Here is a 25,762-nt window from a genome sequence, read left to right as displayed (position 1 = left end):
TTTTATCAAGTTAAGCCAAGTCAAGTCCAGTTTAAAATCACATTTAAGACATAGTCTTCTCGATTGAATTCTTGGTGATTTACAATTTCACTTTTTGTCACTAAAATTTGATTTGCAAAAAAACATTATTTTTTTTCATTTTCTGGTATGGTTTAGGGGTCATAAACCCAAGTAACATTTTTTCCAGGAGTTCTACAAGAGCTCTTCAAGATAGCTACAGCATAGCAGTTTGGACCGCGGTAGGATAAAACTCTCTTCAAGTATTCTTCCAAACTCCTGAAGAAGTTTTGAAGAGAATTTTATCCTACCGCGGTCCAAACTGCTATGCTGTAGCTATCTTGAAGAGCTCTTGTAGAACTCCTGAAAAAATGTTACTTGGGAAAATGCCAACTTTTCAAAACTTTCCAAGTTGTGCAAAAAATCTTTGATCGACTTATAAGTTTTTGAATCATTACTGATTTAAAAAAAATAGAAATACTGGTCGCAAAAAAATTTCATTTTATTTTTCGATGTAAAATCGAATTTGCAATCAAAAAGTACTCTAGTAAAATTTTGATAACGTGCACCGTTTTCAAGTTGCAGTCATTTTTAGGTAACTTTTTTGAAAATAGTCGCAGTTAGTCATTTTTTTTAATAAATGCCCATGTTTGCCCACTTTTGAAAACAATATTTTTGAAAAGCTGAGAAAATTCTCTATATTATGCTTTTTCGAACTTTGTTGATACGACCCATAGTTGCTGAGATATTGCCATGCAAAGGTTTAAAAACAGGAAAATTGATGTTTTCTAAGTCTCACCCAAACAACCCCCCATTTTCTTATTTCGATATATCAGCAACTGATGGACCGATTTTCAGTGTTAAAATATGAAACATTCGGAAATTTTCCGATCTTTTCGAAAACAATACTTTCAAAATTTTCAAATCAAGACTAACATTTCAAAAGTGCCAAACATTTAATATTACCCCCTTTTGAATTGTTAGTCTTGATTTAAAAATTTGAAAATATTGTTTTCGAAAAGATCGGAACATTTCACGAATGTTTCATGTTTTAACATTGAAAATTGGTCCATTAGTTGCTGAGATATCGACATAAGAAAATGGTGGGTTGTTTCGGTGAGACTTAGAAAACATAAATTTTCCTGTTTTTAAACCTTTGCAGGGCAATATCTCAGCAACTAAGGGTTTATTTTTAAAGGTCCTTTTCGGTACTGGGACCCGGGTATGACCGAGAAATTCATGACAATATTGTTAATATTATTGTTCCTTAAAGCGTTGTTCCTATTATTGATGAGTGGTCCCTCAAATTAAAAAAGTGTAAAAAGCCTCTATTTGATAAAACATTTAAAAGATATACGTTATTGAATGTACAGTGAATTTTGTTACGCAATGCGTTACGTTTTCATAATTCGTCGATTTTTCTAGAACGACACAACATTTTTGCAATATTTTAAATGCAATTTGTAGGTTTTGTTCAGATCTACAAAACACCTTTTGAAGCTTGAAAAAATATTGTATGGATTAAGCGAAATCTACGAAATCAAAAGCGTAACGCCACCGCGTAAAAAGAGGTTTCTCTGTACAGAGAAACCTCTCTTTAGGCGGGTGGTTACGTTTTTCGAATTTGTCGTTTTTTCGGAAACGACGCAATAATTTTGCAAGCTTCAAAAAGTGTTTTTTTGATTTACATAAAACGTACAAATTGCTTTGAAAAAATTGCAAAAAATATTGTGTCATTACCGAGAAAACGAAAAATTATTTTAAAAAACGTAACGCCTCGTGTAAAAGAAGTTTCTCTGAAGTTTACAATCGATTGAACAAGTATTTTAATGAAATTTCTAAATTTATCTGTAATGTTTGCTCATTGATTTTTCAGAGAAATTTTGAAGATAAGGCGACAAAAACAACTCAGGGGATCTTCCCAACATAATTCATGAAGTTTGATAATTTTTATCATAATAGTCATTTAGGAGCCATTCATAAACCACGTGGACACTTTAGGAGGGGGCAGTTTATGGATGGTCCCTTAACAGGATGAACAATTTTGAAAATTGTGTAAATATGATGACACTTTTTTACACAAATAATCTTTAAAATACAAAAAAAAAATAATTATTTTGCATTAAACCTCATTTAAAAAAATATCAAGCCTCATTTAAACCCAAAATATAAATATTCATGAGAAATATTTACTTCAATGACAACAAAATATTTGTGTATGTGTTTGAATAAAAACGTAGCTTACCTGAGCAGACGAAAATAACCTGGGAACTACATTTTTTGATATGGGAAAATACTAGGCCTACAAAATTTTATGTTATATATAACAAGATTTGTTATTCATCGTTGTGATTTTTTTGATTTTGAATTATTATTGTAATAACAAACTAATAACATTTTAAGTTACTCTTCGAACAAATCTTTGTTATTATTTTTTGTTATTTTAACAATTAATCCGATCATCCCAATAATAGTTGAAGGTATTCTTCCATATCAAAAAATGTTATTCCAAAGATGTTTTGCCTTTCAACCAATATCAGACCAAATCTTGTTATGAAAACGTAAACTGTTTTTAAACCTTAATGCAAAAATTGATTTTTCAACAAGATTCCATAACACTTTCCGTTATGTTAACAGTTTTTGTTATTGAAATGGCATGAATTTTGTTATTACCGTCTGCCCGGGTATCTTCTTGGTGCACCACTTCAAATTTAAATGTGATGCTCAGGCTCGTTGTTAGTAAAATTTAATATCATTTCCTACAATATCATTATGAAGAATTCGGTCAAGAATATATTTTAAGCAATCAATGAAACAACTTATTTTTAACAAAGTTTTTATTTTATTACAACATGTTCAACAGTTTTTGTTCGTTTCATTTCTTTTCGCTCATTATCCATTTATCAAAAAGGTACAACATCGGTTTGGTATGGGGTCGTTCCTTACAGGGTCTACATTGCTTTAACGGTATACGTTCGTAACTTTATGATTTAGTATGCTTCAAATAATACTTGGACGTTTCCTAACTACTACCCTAACTACTCTTCAATAGCACTTCACTTCCCTACAGATCCTTACACGCTAATGAATGGTCCGAAATTATTGCATTGAAGAATAAACATAAAATACGCTCGAGATGAAGCTTCCCTCACGCTAACGAATTGCACAGGTCCCTTAATCACAAGAGTAATGGGTGAGTTTTGACAGTGTCCAGGTGTAATCAGCACAGGTTAAGTCTGCGTAATGTACAGAGTTTTAGTGTAGTGAGTACAGAACACGTGTCTTACGAGTATTTAAATAAAATAAAATTAAATAACAGGCTTGCACTTAGTGGCTACTCGAAAACAACAAGATCAACAACAATACTCTCTAGTGTTTCCGGTATGATTAACAGTAACAACAATACGGTAAGATTTAATAAAACTGGGGGCCCACCCTAGCTCTGAAGCGTTTTGGGTGCGACGATCCGCGAAAGCTTCTAGCGTGTCCGGTACGTGTGCTTGCGCGAGAGCTTTTCTCTAGAGAAGTTGAAAAAGATCGATGAAATCCCTCTGGCGGTGACTAGCTAAAACTCTCTCGCGTACTTGCTTGCTTTTTTTTCTAGGTTATGCTCAAGCTTTTATGCCGCGGATCGCGCGCGCGATCACTTCGTACAAACTAGGGTGGTTGAGAACGCTCGTTTCCTATGTACACCACAGGGGTAGGAGGCAGGAGATTTTCTTCAACGAAAATGTGGTATGATGAATCCCGCTCCCTTCACTTGCTGGAGGACGACGACGACGACGATTCGGACGAGGAGCCGTGGACGCTTTCGTAGCTGACCTCCGCGTGGAAGCCCTTCTCGTCGGCGTGGTAGCGCACGTTCTGGACGCGACCGTCCGGGAGGAGGATGTGGTACTCGCCCCGCGTCACTCCGTTGTCACGGTTTTGGATGTGGCCAAAGTCGTTGCCGGTGTGGAAGTCACGCACGCGGTACCCGAAGGCGTAACCCTCGCCGTCCTGAAAGAGAGAAAAGGTTTAGGTGGTTCGCAACCGGCTTTGAAATACTTCCTGAAGACGCCACTACTCACGTCATAATCCTCACTGTGCTCGTCATCATCGTGGTGATGATGATGGTCGGAGTGCGGGTGGTCAAAGTGGTGTCCGTGGTACTTGTGGTGTGCCGCGTGCTCGTGTTCGTCCTCCTCGTGTTCCTCGTAGTGTTTGACGTGGTGTTGATGCTGGTGTTGCTTGTAGTTGACCTGCCTCGTTTGGTACTGTACGCTGATTGGTTCGACGATCGTTTCCGGGGTGCTGTGGACTTCTTGGAGGTAGCTGGCGGATTCTTGGTTGCTGATGTCGCCTGACGATTCGTAGCTGTGTTCTGACTCTGCGGTCGGTGGGACCGGAGTCGAGGACGAGCTGATGATGTAGGTGGCGTGCGTTGGGGTGGCGATCGTGGGTCCGATCAGGTCTGAGTCAGCGATGTCCGATACGACCTCCTTGATCGGGGTGTAGTCCTTGGTCATGGGGACCTTGAGCTGTGGGTTCATCTGGACCGTGTGGTAGAGGGTGCTTGGGCTGCTGTTGTCTTCGTACAAGATCTTTGGTCCGTTTTCGATTTGGACGCTGCGATATCCGGGCATCTTCTTCGCTGGGGGAGGAGTCGGAGTGGAGGATTCACCGGGGAAGAGAATCGGTGCGGTATTGTCCTGGGGTCGAACTCGAGTCTTAAGCTTTTGGAGAGGCTGTTGGTTACCGATCGGGATTGGCATTCCCAGCAGGTCGTTGAGTCCCTTGAGTTGGATCGTTGGTCGTTTGCCGATCAACGCCGACAGCGCAGCGATGCTACTTCCGGTTTTTTCGTAGCTCTCCGAAGAATGGGATGCCTCCGTCGGGTTTGGATGTTCAACAACGTGGTTGTCGTCGTAGTACGAGGATTCCGACTGTTCCTTCGAGTCCGGAACAACGATCTTCAGGTTGGCGAATGATTTTGGTGATTCTTTGGGTTGTTCGTAGCGCAGCTCAACGGGACCGTACGGATTGTTGTAATCCTTGGAGTCGCTTTCCGAGGAACTTCCGGAGCCGGTGGGCTCCTTGTCGTACGAGATCGAGATCGTCGGTTGAACGGTGATCTTCGTGCGGGACTCCTTCATGCGGACTGGGATCTCCTTGATCACGTACTTAATCTTTGGCTTTTCCTGGTGGTATTCCTTGGAGGATTCGGGAATTTCATAAGAGTTTTCATGGGAATGTTCGAAGCTCTGAGATTGTTCATAACTCTGGGACAGTTCCTTCATCTTGTAACTCTCCATGGTCGGCTTGTAGGTGTGTACGTACTGTGGACTGACCACCAGTGGCGGGTAGGTTGCCTTCTGCTGAAGTCGCTTCGATCGGTTCAGGTTTGAAACAGGCCACCACGCTCCCGGGTTGGACTTTTCCGGCTTGATGTTCTCACTCGAATCCTGACTGGACATTGGTTTGCTCGGAACGAATCCGGTTTCGATTGGTGGGCTCGGAGAAAACTTGGACTCCTTAGGACTGCTTGGGAAGCTTGGCTTGGCGCTGGTCGTCGAACTGAACGGTTTCTTGGTCTTTGGTTTCTTATCTCCAAAGTAGTACTTTGGTGGCGAGCGTGGAGGTTCCTCCGAGATCTTACCGTTCATACGCTCGTTCTCCTGAATTGCGATATCAATCGCCTTCTGTACCCCAAGTGGCAAATCTTCATAATTTGCTAGCTTCTTCTTTCCACCACGAACCTTCACCCGTCTCGACTCCTCAATGTTCAGGTCCGAGTCATCGCTCTGATTCTCGCGCTTCTCCTTCTTCCTCTCGCGCCTTCTCGGCTCTGGTCGCTCCACAATCTCATCAAAAACCGACCCCCGCTTGAAGTTGTCCGAAGTCATAAAAGGCATCCGCAAGTTCGGATTCTCCTCAATCAGCTGCTTGTTGAACAGTCCACTATCCCGATCGGCAGTCTTCGCGTCCTGCAGCTGGAAAGAAACCACATCCCGACCCTCGTTATTGCCCGGATCCGCCGATCGCTTCCTTCTCTGATGAATCGCTCCCTGTCCTTCCTGCGGACTCTGCGTAATCGCGTCCTTCGCCTCAAACCACAGAATCTCCCGCGGCACCGGCTCCAACCGTTTCGGAACCCGTTCAACTCCCAGCTCACGCTTAACCCTTCGCTTGTTCTTGCTCGACGATTCCACCTTCGGGTGAATCATGGCGTCCTCCAGCGTAAACTTGAACACCTCCCGCGGAACAATGTTGACCTGCTTGGGCTTCCTTAGCTGCTGCTGCTGCCCCCTCGCCTTCTTGGCCGGCGGCGGCGGTGGCGGGTGAGCCAACGCGTCCAGCCGTTTCGTTCGCACCGAGGCAATCCGCTTGAGATTCTCCATCCGGATGCGGTCGTTCTCGGTTTCCTCGAAGCTCTGGTAGCGCTCGTTGGCCGCCGGGTTGGCCCAGGCGTAGGACGACGCGGACATCATCATGCCTTGCGGTTCCGCCATCTGGCGGTTCCGTTTCGTCAGATAGGCGTGCATGCCCTAAAATTAATATCATTAGTTTCAACCCTAACAGCAATTACTCAATATCACTCACATTCTGATTTTCCGGAGTCGTCAGGTAGGCAACGGCCGGTCGTCCCAGCTCGAACACATCCTCAAAGACGGCGGCCGGCGATCGTGTTCCTAATACTACCGGTAGTAGTAGAAGAAGCTGCAACAATAAAAAAACTCGTTAATGAATTGAATAATTATTTGTTTTGACGCAACCAAAAAAAAATCGCAACGCGATTTAATTACAGGGTTCGTCGCTTGTTCGCTCAGCGCCGCGCGTTGAAGTCTCTCATCTCGGGAAGTGTATCAAACGAGCGTTTCAGTGTATGAATCGAAAAAAAAAGAAGTGGCACGTGTGAAAAATCTCAAAAAGCATCGATCCGCAATTAAACGCGCGGCTGTTTAGCACTAATTTTGTTTTCGGCCGGCTTTTCGGCGTCAGTCGGGTACGTGTGTTCGATTCAAATCGGAAGTGTCAGTCAGTGAGTCAGTTGGTCAAGACAGAGTGCAGTCGGAGGAAGTGCAAGCGAAGGTCGAATTTCTTTGTTTTTGATGGATCGATAGCTGGATGATAGGCTTTTTGGCAGCGAGCGATCTTTGATTGATTGGCACTTTTTTGCGAAGATCAATGTCAGTTCCGGATCGGATGGTTCGAATTTGGGAGGAAAAAGGAAAGAGCGTGAATTGCAAGTTTTTGTTTTGAGGAGATTTTGACAAGACAGGTTATGTGATGGTAATGGTGATGAACATTTTGTTTACTTGTTGGTGCACTTTTTGAGTAAACGATTTTTTTTTCAGACTAGATTATGCTTAGTCCTCAAAAATGTCATTTCGAATATTCGAATCACAAAAAATATATAATCAATTAATCAGTTCAAAATGACCAAATATTATAATATGGGTCATTCCATCTGAATCGGAACAGCATTTGAAAATTACCCTCTCCGATCCTGCTCAAATTTGGCAGGGCTGTTGATACTATCAAAACATGCAAGAATCCCGAATTTCGTCCAAATCGGACCACCCCCTCAATTTTTGTACCTCCCCAAAAAATCGACTTTTTGGTGATTTTTGACCATACCTCCTAGTTTCAAACGGCGATAGCTCAGGAACCACAAATCTTAGAAGGTCGATCTTAGGCTCAATCTTGAAGGAAACTGGACGTAGAATCCATTTCCGTGATCAAAATGTTGATTTATTTATTTTTTTCTACCTGTATTGTGCAATTGAAAACTTAAAACGGTCGTATCTCAAAACACCCCAACTTATTTTTTTATTTGACCTCACCAATGTGTTCCCCGGCAAATTTTACATGAGAATCACCTATCGACAGAAATGGATATGTTTCGTTCCAGAGATATCGAATTTTAAAGTTTTGTGTTTTCGATATTACCAACATCAACTTCATTCGCCGCATATGCTAGAAGCACACAGGCGGGCTGATCAATAACTGCTGTTTCACTGGGGGGGGGGGGGGGGGAATGATAATTCAATAGAAATGTAATGCATTTGAACGAGCTTACAAAATAATCCATGTCTGAAACATTCTTTGAAACTACCGAATTGGAAAGAGGGGGGGGGGGGGGGTTATACCCTTTCACACATAACCAATGTTTTTTTAAATAGTATAATTTTTTACACTATTTTTTATTTTTTGTTCGATTTTTTGAGATTTTACAAACTCTTCTAAAATTTTACAGTTCTTTGCAAAAAATGAGTTTAAAAATTCTTGATGTTTTTGCGTTTCGAAAAGTAGATTTTTTATTTTTTGTAAGTTCTCTCATCTTTTTTTCAAGTGTTTTATTAATTGTAAGTTTTCTATAGACTCATCACGAACAGATTCTTAGAGTTCAAGGAACCATTTGCACTAATTTTATCAGGAACAGTCAGTTTATAACAAAATAGAATTGTTCAAGATAACTATATGAACTTATCACTTAATTTTTTTTTTCATAATCATAAATATGACCAATAAATTTAGGTTTGCTAAAATCATACATTTTAAATAATTTTCAAGTTTTTTTCACAACCAGATTAATTTAACTATATTTGAGAATTTTTTTTGGAATTTGGAATTTTCTCTTTGGAAGAAAGGTTTAACAGTTTTGGACTATATTGTGTAGTCCACAAACTGCTTTTGCATGACTTTTGTTTTTTTTTTTTTGTTGAAACTTCAGGATTATGAAAACTATTAATACTTAAATTATGAATTATCTTATTTTGATTAAAATTTGTTCCAAATTAAAGGGGGGGGGGGGAATAATATTTATGAAAATTAGCAAAGGGAGGAATGGAACGAAAAAGGTTGAGAAACACTGAAACAAAGGCTGTTGGATCACACTGAAAGTATAAATTGGGAAGGTTTAATTCAGGGGTGCCCAACCTTTTGGCCTTGCGGGCCAGATCTGATTTTCCTGAAGCAGTGGCGGACCGGAACTTATATTTGATAAAAGTTGAAAAAGTAAACACATTTTTTTCAATTTTTTTATGATTGGGTTCTTTTCAAGTAAAATAAGTAAAAGAATTAGTGTTGCAATTTTGATTCATATATCTTGATTTTAAGAATGCATAACAAAAATACCATTTAAAAATGTGTTTATTTGACTTATTTAAATTTTTGTTTGTTTAAAATTGTATAGATATTGTTTTTGACGATTGCAATTAAATCCTTGATATATTTTTTTTATAAAAAAAAATCAAATTTCAATGATCGTTGCATTTGAAGTTTTTGATACATTTTTAATATTTTTAAAATATTTGCAGCGATCTATTTTCAGTATGAATAATTTGATTTTTTAAGTTTTTTTTAAATTGAGTCATAAAAACACCTCATAATGCCATATTACTGCTGACCCCAAAGCCAAATGGGTCAATTAGATAGTAAAAAACTCACATTTCCTCCCTGCAAAATCGGTCTTTCAACCGTTAATTTTGCTAAAGCCTCAAGCGATTATTAAAAGGTGGCTGCCATTCATCGATGCAATACACTACAAATACGGTTTACGACCGTGTTGAGTCCAGAGGCCGATGAAACAGTTTCGTGCTTCGATCGAATCGAGTTCGAAGATTACTATCAAAATAATATAGTAACACCTCGAGCCAGGGCGGGTTGTTTGTTTATCTACAGGGCAATGCTATAGCATGGTAGGAAAACCTAACCGAGAAGAACTAATCGCATCCAATTATGCATAATACAACATATATGCAAGCCAGTTTGGCGGCTTCGAACGAGAGGGTGCATCACAGCCACAACCTTACCTCCTACCCCTCGGGGGGTTAGTTTGGTTACAAAAATGGAGAGAAAGATGGCTTAATTGGAGTTTGTCATGCTTCCTGATTTGGAGCAGAGCAGCAGCAGCGGCAGACGACGACGACGATTTCGTAATCGACCATGCTGGGAAGGAGGATCATTGGCCTGGCGGAGCGCACCAGGGGCGAAGTCTCGATGATGGACTTGGGGCTGCTTTTTCGCCACAGTGGTGGATGTGTAGTACCCACAACTTGTTAAGGCTAATCAATTCCGCTGTTGGCCACCACACCGGTAGATCCGCAAGGAACAAGTTGAAACTGTCGCGTCTCGTTTACGTTGGATCACATAATTAAGGTTGAAAATGACTGCTGGGGTGTACGGAAGGCATTATGGTGAGCGATTTCAATGAAAACGGATTGTAAACAATGTTGAAAATTGGGAGCAATGGCAATTATGCATATTACCTTAACAATGGTCTATGTCAGTATATATCTGTATTGATAATTACGTTTCAGCAGAATTTTGCGAATACCTATACCCAAGAATAAGAAGTTTAAGCTTTAAAAAATGAAAATCGTTCTGTCTTCGGTGACCATAGAATATTATAATTCACTATTCATAACCAAAATTTTCATTCCCATACTAAATATTTCATCATCTTTCTGTCACTGTGGATGGCAATGATTTATATAGTTCCATACATAAGCATTTTGAAAATAGTCTTAATTCAGTTTAAATTTTATAAAGTCATTTCAATTTTAATTTAAATTTTGATTGCATTTTTTTAATACCGATGTTACATGCATTGTCAAAACTAATCTAATTTTATCTAATCATATTGCAGCCAGTCTTTCAAGGGCATCCTGGAAAGTGCCTTAGGATTAACGCCTAGACCTCTTGTCATTATTAACATTTGCAGTGCCCCAATACAATAAATTGCTTTGAAACATCACAAACGTTAAAACGACCAGGCCAAATGCGTAAAGTTTACCGCAAAGATGATTCGTTGAGGCGGATTGAGTTTGAGCACGAATGCTCAAACAACAATAGGGAAGGAAGAAACGTGGGGATCCCCCGCTCACGTTCCTGTTTGTTGGAGCAATAAATCTTTAGGAGTACCATGCTAAGAAGTTTTGGTGCTTTGGGACCCTCTAGGCTGGGACATCGTATTTTCACAAATGCCCTGGATACTACTTGCCATGGTTATAGCGCCACAACTCGCTCAGACAGATGTTACCTTATAATTTACTGTTTATGCAACTGAGCAGTTCTCTAGGATTTCGGTCATTCGATTTTTTTTTTGTATTTTTTAATCCGACTGAAACTTTTTTGGTGCCTTTGGTATGCCCAAAGAAGCCATTTTGCATCATTAGTTTGTCCATATAATTTTCCATACAAATTTGGCAGCTGTCCATACAAAATAATGTATGAAAATTCAAAAATCTGTATCTTTTGAAGGAATTTTTTGATCGATTTGGTGTCTTCGGCAGGCCAAACTTTCAATATTACGCCCTTTTAAAATGTTAGTCTTGATTTGAAATTTTTTGAAATATTGTTTTCGAAAAGATCGGAAAATTTCACAAATGTTTCATATATTAGGGTAATTCTCTACCAACTCACACGAAATCGGGAAAAGTTGCCCCGACCCCTCTTCGATTTGCGTGAAACTTTGTCCTAAGGGGTAACTTTTGTCCCTGATCACGAATCCGAGGTCCGTTTTTTGATATCTCGTGACGGAGGGGCGGTACGACCCCTTCCATTTTTGCACATGCGAAAAAAGAGGTGTTTTTCAATAATTTGCAGCCTGAAACGGTGATGAGATAGAAATTTGGTGTCAAAGCGACTTTTATGTAAAATTAGACGCCCGATTTGATGGCGTACTCAGAATTCCGAAAAAACGTATTTTTCATCGAAAAAAACACTAAAAAAGTTTTAAAAATTCTCCCATTTTCCGTTACTCGACTGTAAAAAATTTTGGAACATGTCATTTTATGGGAAATTTAATGTACTTTTCGAATCTACATTGTCCCAGAAGGGTCATTTTTTCATTTAGAACAAAAATTTTCATTTTAAAATTTCGTGTTTTTTCTAACTTTGCAGGGTTATTTTTTAGAGTGTAACAATGTTCTACAAAGTTGTAGAACAGACAATTACAAAAATTTTGATATATAGACATAAGGGGTTTGCTTATAAACATCACAAGTTATCGCGATTTTACGAAAAAAAGTTTTGAAAAAGTTACTTTTTGCGTTTCTCTTTGTTTCGTCGTCCGTGTCTGTCGCGGGTGACCATGAACGGCCATGATCGATGACGACCAACTTTTTCAAAACTTTTTTTCGTAAAATCGTGATAACTTGTGATGTTTATAAGCAAACCCCTTATGTATATATATCAAAATTTTTGTAATTGTCTGCTCTACAACTTTGTAGAACACTGTTACACTCTAAAAAATAACCCTGCAAAGTTAGAAAAAACACGAAATTTTAAAATGAAAAATTTTGTTCTAAATGAAAAAATGACCCTTCTGGGACAATGTAGATTCGAAAAGTACATTAAATTTCCCATAAAATGACATGTTCCAAAATTTTTTACAGTCGAGTAACGGAAAATGGGAGAATTTTTAAAACTTTTTTAGTGTTTTTTTCGATGAAAAATACGTTTTTTCGGAATTCTGAGTACGCCATCAAATCGGGCGTCTAATTTTACATAAAAGTCCCTTTGACACCAAATTTCTATCTCATCACCGTTTCAGGCTGCAAATTATTGAAAAACACCTCTTTTTTCGCATGTGCAAAAATGGAAGGGGTCGTACCGCCCCTCCGTCACGAGATATCAAAAAACGGACCTCGGATTCGTGATCAGGGACAAAAGTTACCCCTTAGGACAAAGTTTCACGCAAATCGAAGAGGGGTCGGGGCAACTGCTGTGTGAGTTGGCGGAGAATTACCCATTAACAAAATCGGAAAATTAGTTGCTGAGATATCGACATTGAAAAATGGTGGGCTGTTTGTGTGAGACTTAGAAAACATCAATTTTCCTGTTTTTCAACCTTTGCATTGCAATATCTCAGCAACTAAAGGTCGTGTCAACAAAGTCCGAAGAAGCAAAATATAGAGAATTTTCTCAGCTTTTCAAAAATATTTTTTTCAAAAGTGGGCAAACATGTGCACTATTTTGCTTGCTACATAAAAATGGCTATAACTTGAAAACGGTGCACTTTATCAAAATTTAACAAAAGTACTCTTTGATTGCAAATTCGATTTTACATCGAAAAATGAAGTTGAAAAATTTTTGCGATCAAAATTTCGATTTTTTGAAAAAAACAGTATTGATTAAAAAATTCATAACTCGGTCAATGATTTTTTGCACACCCTGAAAATTTCTGAAAAGTTGGCATTTTATGTCCTCTAAAACATATCAAAAAATTAAAAATAGTGTTTTTTGCAGATCAAGTTTTAGTGATAAAAAGTTAAATAAAAAAATCACCAATTTTTTTTACCGTGTATCATTTTTTCCAGTGTAGTCCGTATTGATCAAAAAATTCCTTCTAAAGATACAGATTTTTGAATTTTCATACATCATTTTTGTATGTACAGCTGCCAAATTTGTATGGAAAATTATATGGACAAACTAATGATGCAAAATGGCTTCTTTGGGCATACCGAAGGCACCAAAAAAGTTTCAGTCGGAAAAAAATATAATATATATTGTTAAGCTTTATTACTCTGATTATCGCATCGACGTCGTCGTGCTATCTTGTCACACCCGCCATTTCGACGTTCCGAGAAGAACGCGTTTTAATGTTTGACCTTGAATATACAAAAACGAGAGCACGCAATGTAAACAATAACAAACACGTTTTGTTTGGTTGACCATTCTGTGCATTGTCTCAAAGTTTGGTTAAAGTTGGTTACTGGAGTCCCGAGTTATAATTACAAATGTTTACGGTAGTCTAGCTTGTACGTGCGACAAACGCATCCTGACTTTCCTGGCCTGAAATCCCTTTGGCCTTTTGTCGCACTTACATCAATTTTCAGGGAGTGACAAGATAGCACGACAAGATTGAAACTACTTTTATATGTAAAGTGACAAAAATGCACGGAGTTTTTTCGGTTTTTGTTGAATATCTCAGGATTGAAATCGAATTTTGGGGATCTGTGTCGGTCTAAAGGTGAGGCATTGTGAGCTGCACAATATGGCGTTCTTAACTCAATTTGGCCCAAAATGCACGTACGACACGTTAGCACGATGGCGACGGCATGTAGAAATCAACCATTTACGCGAAAGAAATGATTAATGATAACCTGGGAGATGAACAGAGAGAATGCGTAACGTGATTTTTGAATGATCCCACTTTGTTAACATACAAAAAGTAGGAGGATATTCAAGCACAAGCATGACTTTTTTCTAACTGGTAAATGAACTGTTTAACAAGCAGTAGTATGTATTTTATTTTGTCTAGTTTTTTACATTTTTGCTGGAAAATTTTGCGTGTTTTCATGTTTCGATCGGTAGGAAGAGGTTTTTGTAATTCTGCGATGTCGCAGATAAATTCCCTGGCTAATTTTGGAAACTTCCTGGTCCAACGAAAAACCATCACTTATTCTAGCGAAGCTGATCCAACAAACAGAGAAGATTTGCACTAAACCAGCAGGTTTTCAAACGGAATCAAACAATAAAGACAGCTAACAACTTCCATTCATAATTATAAAAAATGATGACGTCGTTAACTTTCTTAAGATTTGTTGACTTTAACTTCAGTTTATTAGAACCACATATTTTTTATTCTTTCAAAAAAAAATAATGATCGAAAACAATACTCTCTACATTTGGCGAACAGTAAATTGGTTCCACTTTGACAGTTCAAAATTGAGGCCGTTTTGCGAACCACTATTTAGCACCCAGTCCAGCCCGGGAGCATGTTGACATACAAACTTAGCGTACCCCTTTTTGTGGGCCCAGTGGGCCTAAGATGGCGGCCTTCGATACTATCTTGCCAAACTTTTGAAAAAGGCGAATAGTTTAAATGTATAAAGATTTTGGCTTGTTTCGGTATAAAACTACAAAATAAGCAGTCTGGAATCATTTTCTTCAAAAAAATGTTTAGATATACGCCACGTTCAAAGATTAGTCAAGAAAAGTTGAAGTGAGCGCTCCACGAAAGCCGTCACGAAAAAAAGTTTTCCATACAAATTTTGAGTTGCGTAATTAATGGGCGGGCTCCAACGAGGCCCACTGTCGGTAAATACGCGCAACTCACAAAAACTGCCATATTAGGGCCCGGCTGTTTATGTCACTTGTTTAGCCGTTCTATTTGAAGATTTAAGCGAAATTTTGTAACATTTAGATTCAGGGGTGCTCAAAGTTTTTAGAGGCCGGACCAAATTTGAAACTGAAATTAGAATGCATTTTTAATTGATTTGAGCTGATTGCACTTGAATTTATATGGATATTTTGAAGTTTTTGAAACAAATATTTTTGACCCTGCTTTTTTGAACCGATTTTTAGTATTGGGGGAGGGGAGGGTTATCGAAAAAAAGCTTTGTAAAATACTTGCACAGCTTTATTCATCCGATTTCAACAATTAGTTTGCCTTTATCCTGAAAGCCTAAATTTTCAAAAATGTGTGTTGAATATTTACTAGTTTCACTCACATTGAAACTTGTGAAACTTTGTCCTAAAATAGGGATCAAAACATTCACAAATCATTAGTTTTATTATAATCAACAACACCGGCAATACTGAATTTTCAAACCTTCACCGATTTGAAAACGCGCGTCACAAAATTCTTGTCAATGCAAAAACAATAACTTTCTCATGTACATTGATTTGGAACACTTGATTATTTAAAACGTAGAAGAAATAATTTTATCCTCAAATGCAGATTTTCGACACAATCACATCATACCAATCAAAATTGCTTTGTTTTTTGGTTACGTTGAATTGTAGAACTTATTAAAAAGATTCATAATTTTGGAAATTATCCATTTGCTAAACTGCCCATGTTCGCAGCTGTCCCATATGCAAAAGCAGCAATCTGAAAAACGCAAGTTTGTCACACAGGCAATACGAGTTAAGTATTTACACAAAAAAAAAACTGGATTTCCTCCTGATTTCAAGAATAAAGTACTTGATGTTTTGGGCTTTTCTGAGAGACCACACGAGTTTGAACCAAACTGCATCAATAAAGAATCAATAAGTGACGAAAATGCATATGGGACATTTATGTGAACAGGAGCAGTAAAATAGTGTTGATTTTTTATGTAGCTCGAGAATAAAGAATTCTCTACAGAAAAATAATACTAGAGAAAATGCTCTAAATGATGATTTTAATATTATTCCACTAGATGTTCCAAGCATGATAAAATATGAGAAAACTGTTTTCCCAATCGCAGAAACTTATACTTTCCAATCACTTGCATTTCATTGATCGCTAAGCTGAATGAACTTTAAAACTGGAAATTTTCACCGTACTCTAAAAAAGGCTCTCGAAGCGCTCCTGTAAGCTTTCCTCAACACCCTACATCCAGTATTACAAAATCACTCTCCTCATCCCTCTCTTCTTCTAGTTCACAACCCGAGGTCTTACCACTAAAAAAAGCACAACCGGTAATCGCCGGGTTTGTTTTCCACCCTCTGAAACTTGCTCCGCAAGTGCTATTCGTCGTCTTGAAAAAAAAAAACAGTGCAAAAGTTGCACTTGAGAAGCGTGCGGAGAAAGAGCAAAGGGCTTGGGTATGGCGCCTTAAGTCGTCTATGCCAACTATTTACACGTTTCATTAAAAGAGTGAGATAGAGGGATAAAAAGCTTCACGCTTTCCGCCTTGAATCTGGTTAACCCTCAACTGCCCTGATTTTTCAGATTTTCTTATTTTTTCAGAGTTCAAGTGGTCATTTTGTGCGCTCCTGCCCTACCTATATCATCAATTCTTTTGTTTTTATTATTTAAGAAAAATCATGAAAAAGTTTTGTCTTCATTCCGAAAGCGCCTTTTTTGCGTTTTTTACATTTTCCTGTAATTTTTCTCATTCAGTAGAAATCCTTTAAATGTACATGTATTTTTTTAAACATTCCATTTTCTCAATTTGCTTAAGACATTTTCTCAAAAAGTCGCAAGCTGTCTTCAACAAAATCCAACCCTAATTAAAATTCGCTCCACTTTTAGTCATGCAGATTCTGCGATACCTTGCCGCCCAGATCGATTCCCATGATTTTTCAATCTGGCCCCGTTTAGGTGCCACTCACCGAACCTCATCATAATTCCGCGTGCAAGCTCGGCTTTTTTCTCGCACGCGCGTGCACGAGGTATTTTTATCTAGACTTTTATTAGTATTACAACATACTGAACGATGCTTTCGCGCTCTTTGCATAGTCTCTCTCAGCCGCGTGTTTTTTAAAGCATGTTTTTCGCTTTTGTTTTGGCTCGCTTCTTCTTCTCTTCTGTTGTTTCTCTGCGCGCATGGGCTGAGCAGGAGAGCAATGTTCACCTTAAACTTTAATTCAATTGTTATTTTTATTGGCTTTTTGTCGGCTTGGATGGGTTTTTGTTTTTGTTTTATTCATCACCACTTTACTGGCGGCGTCTTCATTGAGTGCCAATCGCTCCACACTGACCAGGCGTTGAGTTGGTCAAAAGAACCATCATTATGTTGGCAAAAGCCGATTACAGGTACTTTCTTTAAGTGGACTTTAGTTGTTGCGATAGACGAGACGTATTTGAAAACTAAGTGCCGCAAAGAGTTGTGACATCTCTTCTGAACATGGTTATTGAAAATTTACAGTATTGTTTTGTGAATGGCTTTTTAAAATAACTTGACACATTTTTCTTTGCAAATGGCCCCAAAAATGGAAACAAATCATTGCCAGAACAGTAAACAATATACACAAAAAGAATTGAACAAGCAAAAACCATTTTGTATTCTTTTTGCAGTTTGTGTAAAGCATCGTTATCTTAAAAGATTTTTAAGATGATTTTTTTATCTCTAGAAAATAGGAATTTGGATGGAAATATGAAAGCACAGAAACTATGCAACGTTGCTTTTTCATCAACCAACCCGAAATTTGTCTTTAAGATTTTTTCGATTATAATAAAAGTAATCGTTTGAAACAGTTTGAACAAAAAAAAATAATGATTAAATCTAAAATTCTGTTCGTTATTTATAGTTTTCCTTAAGTGTGTTATGAACTTTATCGCTTAATTGGATTAAAAAATATGATTTCATAGGGCTTAAGGACCACAAACAACCAGAACGACATATTACATTTCAATAAGACTTTTTTTAAAAAGTCCATTTTGTTTTGGTTGTGGTTTTGTTGGAAGTTTTTGCAGACTGCATTTCTGAAAAATAAGTTGTCCTTTCTAATTCCACTTTAAGGTCTAATATCTAGTAGGCACTTATTTTGCAACTCAGCGAGCTTAAATAGTTCAAAAGGAGTGGAATTATTATTCTTTTTTGAAAATGTGGCTTTGAAAATGTCGAATTATTGTTTACTTTGATTTGCTATCAAGTTCGTTTTTTTTTCACTCAAAATTGCTGAGAGTGGTATATTCAAAGAAGGGGTGTTCAAAGTTTTTTTTTCATTTGTGGGCCAAATTTAAAGCTCTAATTTCAATAAAATTAATAAATTGTTATCTACCTGAATCAGATGTGAGTCACTCACGTTTGTAACCCATATGACAATAGATCGAATACCGGATTGAAGGTTTCTATGTGCAAAATAAATTTGATTCCAAAGCTCATAAAAAAAATTTCTTGATATTTGCTTACTTTAAATGATGCTACTTTAGTCAATTTATAACAATTCTCAACTTACACAAATATTATTTTAATCTCATTCGATCTTTAAATATGATCGATTTTTCTACAAAATATTTGTTTCTTATAAATTTATATAAAAATATGAAGGTTTACAAAAATAGCTTAAACTAAACCACAAATTTTAAGAATTCAAAAATCACTATACTTATGTGTCAAAGGGCCATTTTACATGATCATTCACAATGCCTTCCTCACCTTTATTCAATACAAAAAGTTGATCATACATCATACTAGTTATTCTTCTGTTTTTTTTTAAGCAGTGGTGGGCCGTAGTGCGTCCATTTCGGGAATTCCCGGGACAAAATTCCCGGGATTTTTCAAAAACCGGGAATTCCCGAATCCCGGCATTTTTTATATTATGCCCTGGAAAATCCCGAAATTGACAAAAAATTAGTCTGGAAATTCAGATCAGGTTGAGAAAATTTATAAACAGTACAATACTTAGAAATCGAAAAGAATTTTATAATAACAAAAATTGTATTCGGAAAATATGAGCATAAATTTAGCTTATTAGGGAAAATTCAGTTTACAGATCCGATAAGAAAATATTTTCGATTTTATTTTATTTATTAAAAAAAACTTTAAAATTCATCATATTTAGTTACTTTTCATCAAACACCGGGATCTGGAAGAAATCAAGGCAATATTAACGAGTTAAGACAGCTGTTTAGGCCAAATGTTTTGATTTTCTTTATTGATTTCGTTTAAAACAGAAACAGAGCAAAGCAATTATAACAGCGATCCAAATTTATTGCTCTAAAATCTCCTGTACCTATTCAGACTGTAGTTCCGATTTCTCCCAGTTGGTGGTAGTTACTTGAAGATAATTTGTAAAATATGTTTTATATAAAACATGAAATTCTAAACTTATCAAAAATTTTACAATTTTAACTTATTTGTTTTCGTTTCTTGTTTTTTTTATAGACAGTTTCAAAGATTTTTTTTAAGCTCTTGTAGTCACGTCAAATAATAAATAAAGTAACATATTAATAAGAAACTTATTTAATTTTAATATCATTGGATTAAAAATTGTGAATTATTCGAAATCCGAACCACAACAATTAACAAAAATAAATCGATTTTTAATGTATGCTGTCTTTGTTTAGATTGAAGTGTAGACTTTCAACACTTACTAGTATTGAGGTCATCCTATGATTTCAAACTTGAAAAACATAACAAATATAATGACAACATAGATTTTATGAATGTTTCAAAAACTTCCCGGGATTCCGGGAATTCCCGGGATTCTAGACATATTTTTCCCGTTTCCCGGGAAACTCAAAACCCGGGAAAATTGGTCGCTCTAATGAGCCGGAAATAATGTACTTTTAATTTTTGAAAAAATGCTTTATTTATTTTTATTTTAATCGTTTAAAATGGTACGGAAATTGTTTTTGTCGATTTGTCAATTTTGTCGAAGCAGATATTTTTTAAAGTTTATTTTCCTTGGCTCTTTCCAAATTTCAGGAGAGAGAAACCAAATTTGAAAATTGAAATAACAAGCCATGGTCAATCCAAGCAATTGACATTTGTATTCAAAAAATCTACTGAGGAAAAACATTTTCTGCTGAAAAAACGCGATACTGTACATTAAAATACCTCAAAAACTCAAAATATGTTTAACTAGGTTAAACTATACAAAAAAATTAAAATGCGCAGGAAAATGCATTCAAAGTTGTTCTTAGTTGATTGCGCGTATAATTCAATTGAAGTTAAGAAGTTTTTTTCAATGTATTTGCCCACTATTCGAGCCAATATTAAAGGGAAGGGAAACCTTAACTTTGAAAAATATTTGCAGTGGCTTAACTCTAAAAAATCATTTAAACTTATTTGAGTCTCATGATTGCTGTTTTTTGCAGTAGGTATTTGGTTTTATAGCAAATCAACTTGTTTAATTTTATTTTACGAAAATCCCTTTTTGCGGTGCTGAGCATCTTGTTTCAAATATTACACGTAATATTCTTCAATCAATTCAGCTAGACTTGTTTTAATAATGTTCAAAAAAAAGTTCAGATTAGTTAAGTTAATTGCTAATCAAATTTAATAAATATTATTTCTTGACATATTTCTTTCAATAAATTATGAATTTGCTCATAAAGTTAAACAATTTTCACGCAAAAAAACAACAACTTATTTCATTTTTCTCCAAATCTACAAACTTTGATTTGAAACAAAAGCATTAAAAATTGTTCCATATTTATATTTAGATTTCTTATGTGGATTTGTTGTCAACAATTCAAGTTTTTTCATAATTCACATTTTGATAGAATGAAAAATTAAGTTTTCTGATGTCATTTATCAATTATCAATCAAAAGACTGATTTACAGAATTATTGATTAGGAATAACACAGAATTAAATTCAAACAAAAAATAGGAATTTGATACAAAAATAAAACCTTTTCAGGCCTGAATTTTGGAAAAAATATTTTTACATTGAATGATGGAAAAATGATTTTTAGAACCATACGAAAATTATTGGTTGGCTTAGAAATTTTGTAATTTTGGGTCAATATGACCAACCAAGCCTGAAAGGGTTTAACAATTTCTTCATTATTTTTATACGATTGTATTCCAACAGTATATTGCTACACATCCAGAAAAGAGATTATATATGTCATAATAGAACCAGGAGGATTTTTGTCTTTATTAAATTCTTGAAAGTTATTTGAAATCAAATAATTTTAATTTGTTTTATGTTTTGATGTGGCGTTTGACAAACATTATATCGTTACCAAAAAAGAGAAACAACATATATCAAAATAAAGCAATGCTTATAACAATCTTAAAATAAAACAATAATTTAAGGTCGTAGAAGGTGTCCTTCACTTTTGGGGCAACGACTGTGAATGATGGTTCTGAATTCAGGGTCCAAACATAGTAAATTGAAATGAAAAAAATAATCACTATATGTAATATGCTTCTACAAACAACACAAAAAAAAACCATTTTTTGATTGAAACATTCTGAGTCAAGATTTGAATGTTTTTTTAAAACAAACATGGCCCCCAAATGGCCGATCTAGAATAATGCCTTCCAGAGCCTTAAAACTTGAGAATAAACTACTGTGGAAATGATGAAAACGTCATGCCTTCCCAAAACTTTTCATGTCACAGAACATATGTAAACATAAATTTGAAAATCAGTGGCCCTGAAATATTTTAAATGATGCTTCGTATGATAAATATGGACCCTAATTTCATCAGGGTTTTCAAAGAACTGTTTCAATTCAATGTGTATGACTCGTTCGAAAATTATTTCAAATAACTTTAAAACGATCATCACTCGTTGGAATTGTGAATCATTTTCATAAAAATCTTCAAGATTTGAGTTCAAATTAAAACATCAATTTCACTTAAGTGTAAGCATCAAAAGTCTCATTGCACCTGACTCTATTAATTTGCACAATCAAACATAATTTCTCAGTTAAATCAAGTTTCTCACGAGAAAATTACCCGTGTATGGGCAGTTATACTTGTTTTTTTTGTGTACCCACTATTTGGTTGGAAAGGAATTTTCATTTTCAATTATGATGTAAAAATTATAAAATTCTATTCCTAATGTAATATGTCGTCTGCAGTAAAAAGTTGAGAATTTTGTTAACTCATTGCTATTTATGAAGTCATAAGGTTTGATCATGAACATATCTAAATCTAAATTTAAAATATTAATCTCTAAAGAATTCAACACAAAATTGAACTTTAAAATTGATTGAATAAAATTCAAACTGCATTTTCACCTAGATCTTATACCAGGTTCGAAAGAAATGTTCACAAAATTACCCGAGCGATGCAACATCTTCAAAATGAATTTGTTTTTTTTTTCTTAAATTTGGCAACAGCACTCCCCTGATTACCACTCAAAAGCGCTCGTTTTGCTCGCCAAAAAAAGGTTGCTCCGAACGCAACAAGCTGCATAACCTCAACATTCCCACCGATGATGCTCATCGCCAATCTTCTTTATCTTTGCTCTGTTTTTATCTCCCCAAACCAACATCGTTCATTCATTCATTCAGCAGCGCGTAAACGCAACTTTATGAAATTGATTTATCTTCCTCTCGATAGCACACCAGGTCTGACCTGGTGGCCTTTTGCCTCTTCAGAGCGCTAATAATCCACACACTTACACAGCACTTCCTCATCTCTGAACCGTGGCGTTGGTAACTCTCTCTGGCTGCTGATGATCCGATGATCCAGTTTTGTAATCCGAAGGTTCAGTGAAGATCACAAGGGGATGAACCCCCTTTGTTCCGGGGTAGTCCTTCTGTGTTTAGATTGAAATCACTTTCAGAGAACTTTATTCACTGTCACACACTCTAGTCCGGAACTGGGGAGTCCCTTAAACACGAGAGGTAAACCGGAAAGAACCTTCACCCTTTCACCATGAACTGCGTGGGCTATCTTCCGCACCTGTGGTGTATCTTCACTGAAAATTTTGCACAAAACCAACGTCTTTTTGCTGTTGTTGTTGTCGGTTCCCAGAGAGTCCGCGAGCTTCTGAGAAAGCTCCAACTGCTTAATGCTTTTTTTAAGGTAGAGATGAGTCAAGAGCGAGCGAGCGCGCACCAAACCAAAGACCGAAGCGAGAAACGCGTCCGTTCACGACGTCGACCAAAACGATACTGAGTTTAAAAGAAAGAAATGTTTACTATAAAATCTATCGCGAAAAAGTGCCACCAATCGAGCGCGCGATGGGACGGTGGACGAGCGAATTTGCAGGCAGGAGAGTTCAAGGAGAAAGAGAAGAGCTTTTCTCGGCTTGTGGGGCTTGCAAGGGGAGCGCGAGGGGTGATGCATATGATGATGCACTCGAGGCGTAAACACGTGCACTGCATGTGTGAAAATGATTTTCGGTTGACTTTTGGTGGAAGGAATTGCTAAGTGTGAAAGAGTCAGAATAGTAATGCGACCGACCTTTTCGGATATCGGTGAGAGTGAGAGTGAGTTTTATGGTTCTTTTTTGCCTTCCTCACTGAGGTAAGGCTATAATCCTGCTCTAAAAATGAACTTTTTATTAAAAGCTCGAAGACCCACCTTCATGTATACAAATCGACTCAGAATCGAAAACTGAACAAATGTCTGTGTGTGTGTGTGTATGTGTGTGTGTGTGTATGTATGTATGTGTTCAAAAATCTTGCCAAGTTTTCTCAGCACTGGCTGAACCGATTTTGATCGAACCAGTTGCAATCGACTTGGTTTAGGGTCCCATACATCGCTATTGAATTGTTTGAAGTTTCGATAAGTAGTTCAAAAGTTATGTATAAAAATGTGTTTTCACATATATCCGGATCTCAATTATATGCATGTAAACGATGCCCGGATCCATCATCCAACCCATCGTTGGTTAGGTAATCAAGAGACCTTTCCAACGAGTCCACAACATTGAAGATCTGGCAACCCTGTCTCGAGTTATGACCACATAAGTGATATTAATGTACTTTTTTGAAGCCGGATCTCACTTAAATGTATGTAAACGATGTCCGGAACCATCATCCGACCCCTCGTTGGGTAGGTAATCAAGAGACCTTTCCAACGAGTCCTTAACATCGAGGATCTGGCAACCCTGTCTCGAGTTATGACCACTTAAGTGATATTTATGTACTTTTTTGAAGCCGGATCTCACTTAACTGCATGTAAATGATGTCCGGATCCATCATCCGACCCATCATTGGTTAGGTAATCAAGAGACCTTTCCAACGAGTCCACATAATTGAAGATCTGGCAACCCTGTCTCGAGTTATTACCACTTAAGTGATATTTATGTACTTTTTTGAAGCCGGATCTCACTTAAATGCATGTAAACGATGTCCGGATCCATCATCCGACCCATCATTGGTTAGGTAATCGAGAGACCTTTCCAACGAGTCCACAACGTTGAATATTTGGCAACCCTGCCTCGAGTTATGACCACTTAAGTGATATTTATGTACTTTTTTGAAGCCGGATCTCACTTAAATGTATGTAAACGATGTCCGGAACCATTATCCGACACATTTTTGGTTAGGTAATCAAGAGACTTTTCCAATGAGTCCACAAAATTGAAGATCTGGCAACCCTGCCTCGAGTTATGACCACTTAAGTGATATTGATGTACTTTTTTGAAGCCGGATCTCACTTAAAAGTATGTAAACGATGTCCGGAACCATCATCCAACTCATCGTTGATTAGGTAATCAAGAGACCTTTCCAACGAGTCCACAATATCGAAGATCTGGCAACCCTGTCTCGAGTTATGACCACTTAAGTGATATTTATGTACTTTTTTGAAGCGGGATCTTACTTAAATGTATGTTAACGATGTCCGGATCCATCATCTTACCCATCATTGGTTAGGTAATCGAGAGACTTTTCCAACGGGTCCACATAATTGAAGATCTGGCAACCCTGTCTCGAGTTATGACAACTTAAGTTATATCTGTGTACTTATTTTCTGGACCTAAAAAAATAGCTGAAATATGTTTCCAAACCACTCCCCGAGCATGGATAAATAACAAGGGAAATGCGTAATAATACCTTTCTCTGGTATCAATACCAAATTTTGGTATTCCTGGACCCTTTAAAATTTGTCTGAAGGATTATGCAAGAGCAAAATGTGGTATCATACCAATTTAAGGTATTGTTTTGATATTGCAAAATTGCACAATTTGTCAATGATCGAACACCACATTTTGGTATTCTTTTGGTATTACAGTGTTTTATCAAATTCCTCTGCAACTATGGGAAAATTTTGACCAGTTTTGACAAAATAATTAATTTTGCGCTAAAATCATGTCTCAAAGCGAATGCTTTCATTCAAAACAGGAAATTTCAAACTTTATTTTAAACATTTTTGATATACCCCCTATAGAAATGACTTGAAATTGTGGAAAATTTTCTAAGTCAGGATGGCACATTTTGGTATTATTTGAATATTGAAAGGTTTCATCAATTTTCTCTGAAACTATGGGAAATTTGTTAAAAAAAATTTACGAGTTAATTAATTTTGCGCTAAAATGACTTGAAACCCAAAAATGTTAAAGATGATTTTAAAAATTAGTGTGATATACCCACTAATATTTTTTTTAAAAACGTTGAAATATCTCTAAGTTGGGATAACCAAATACTTTGAAAAACGAGTCAATCGACAGATTAATGAGTTTTGGTGAATTTCAATTCAGTTTC

The 25,762-nt window shown here is 36.8% G+C and overlaps 1 protein-coding gene across 1 annotated transcript; it reads right to left on the bottom strand.

Moving 5' to 3' along the window:
- Nucleotides 1-2,633: 2,633 nt before the first annotated feature.
- Nucleotides 2,634-23,200, bottom strand: LOC120428720 (bromodomain-containing protein 4B). Its single transcript, XM_039593791.2, has 4 exons — nt 22,730-23,200; nt 6,580-6,696; nt 4,068-6,524; nt 2,634-3,996 (listed from the first exon to the last, which is right to left on the bottom strand). The coding sequence occupies exons 1-4, from the start codon at nt 22,742-22,744 to the stop codon at nt 3,754-3,756; spliced, it is 2,832 nt and encodes a 943-aa protein (XP_039449725.1). The 5' UTR covers nt 22,745-23,200; the 3' UTR covers nt 2,634-3,753.
- Nucleotides 23,201-25,762: the final 2,562 nt, after the last annotated feature.

This window comes from Culex pipiens, chromosome 2 (genome assembly GCF_016801865.2).
Source record: "Culex pipiens pallens isolate TS chromosome 2, TS_CPP_V2, whole genome shotgun sequence".
In the NCBI taxonomy this organism is placed as follows: Eukaryota; Metazoa; Arthropoda; class Insecta; order Diptera; family Culicidae; genus Culex; species Culex pipiens.
The sequence above is the reverse complement of the archived record's forward strand: the minus strand, read 5'-3'. Positions and strand labels throughout refer to the sequence as shown.

Bases quoted from the DNA above. Each gene is read 5' to 3' on its own strand.
- LOC120428720 (XM_039593791.2), bottom strand. The intron at 6,525-6,579 runs GTGAGTGATATT...TATTAATTTTAG, and splicing joins CGACTCCGGAAAATCAGAAT to GGCATGCACGCCTATCTGAC. The intron at 3,997-4,067 runs GTGAGTAGTGGC...TCTCTCTTTCAG, and splicing joins AGCACAGTGAGGATTATGAC to GACGGCGAGGGTTACGCCTT.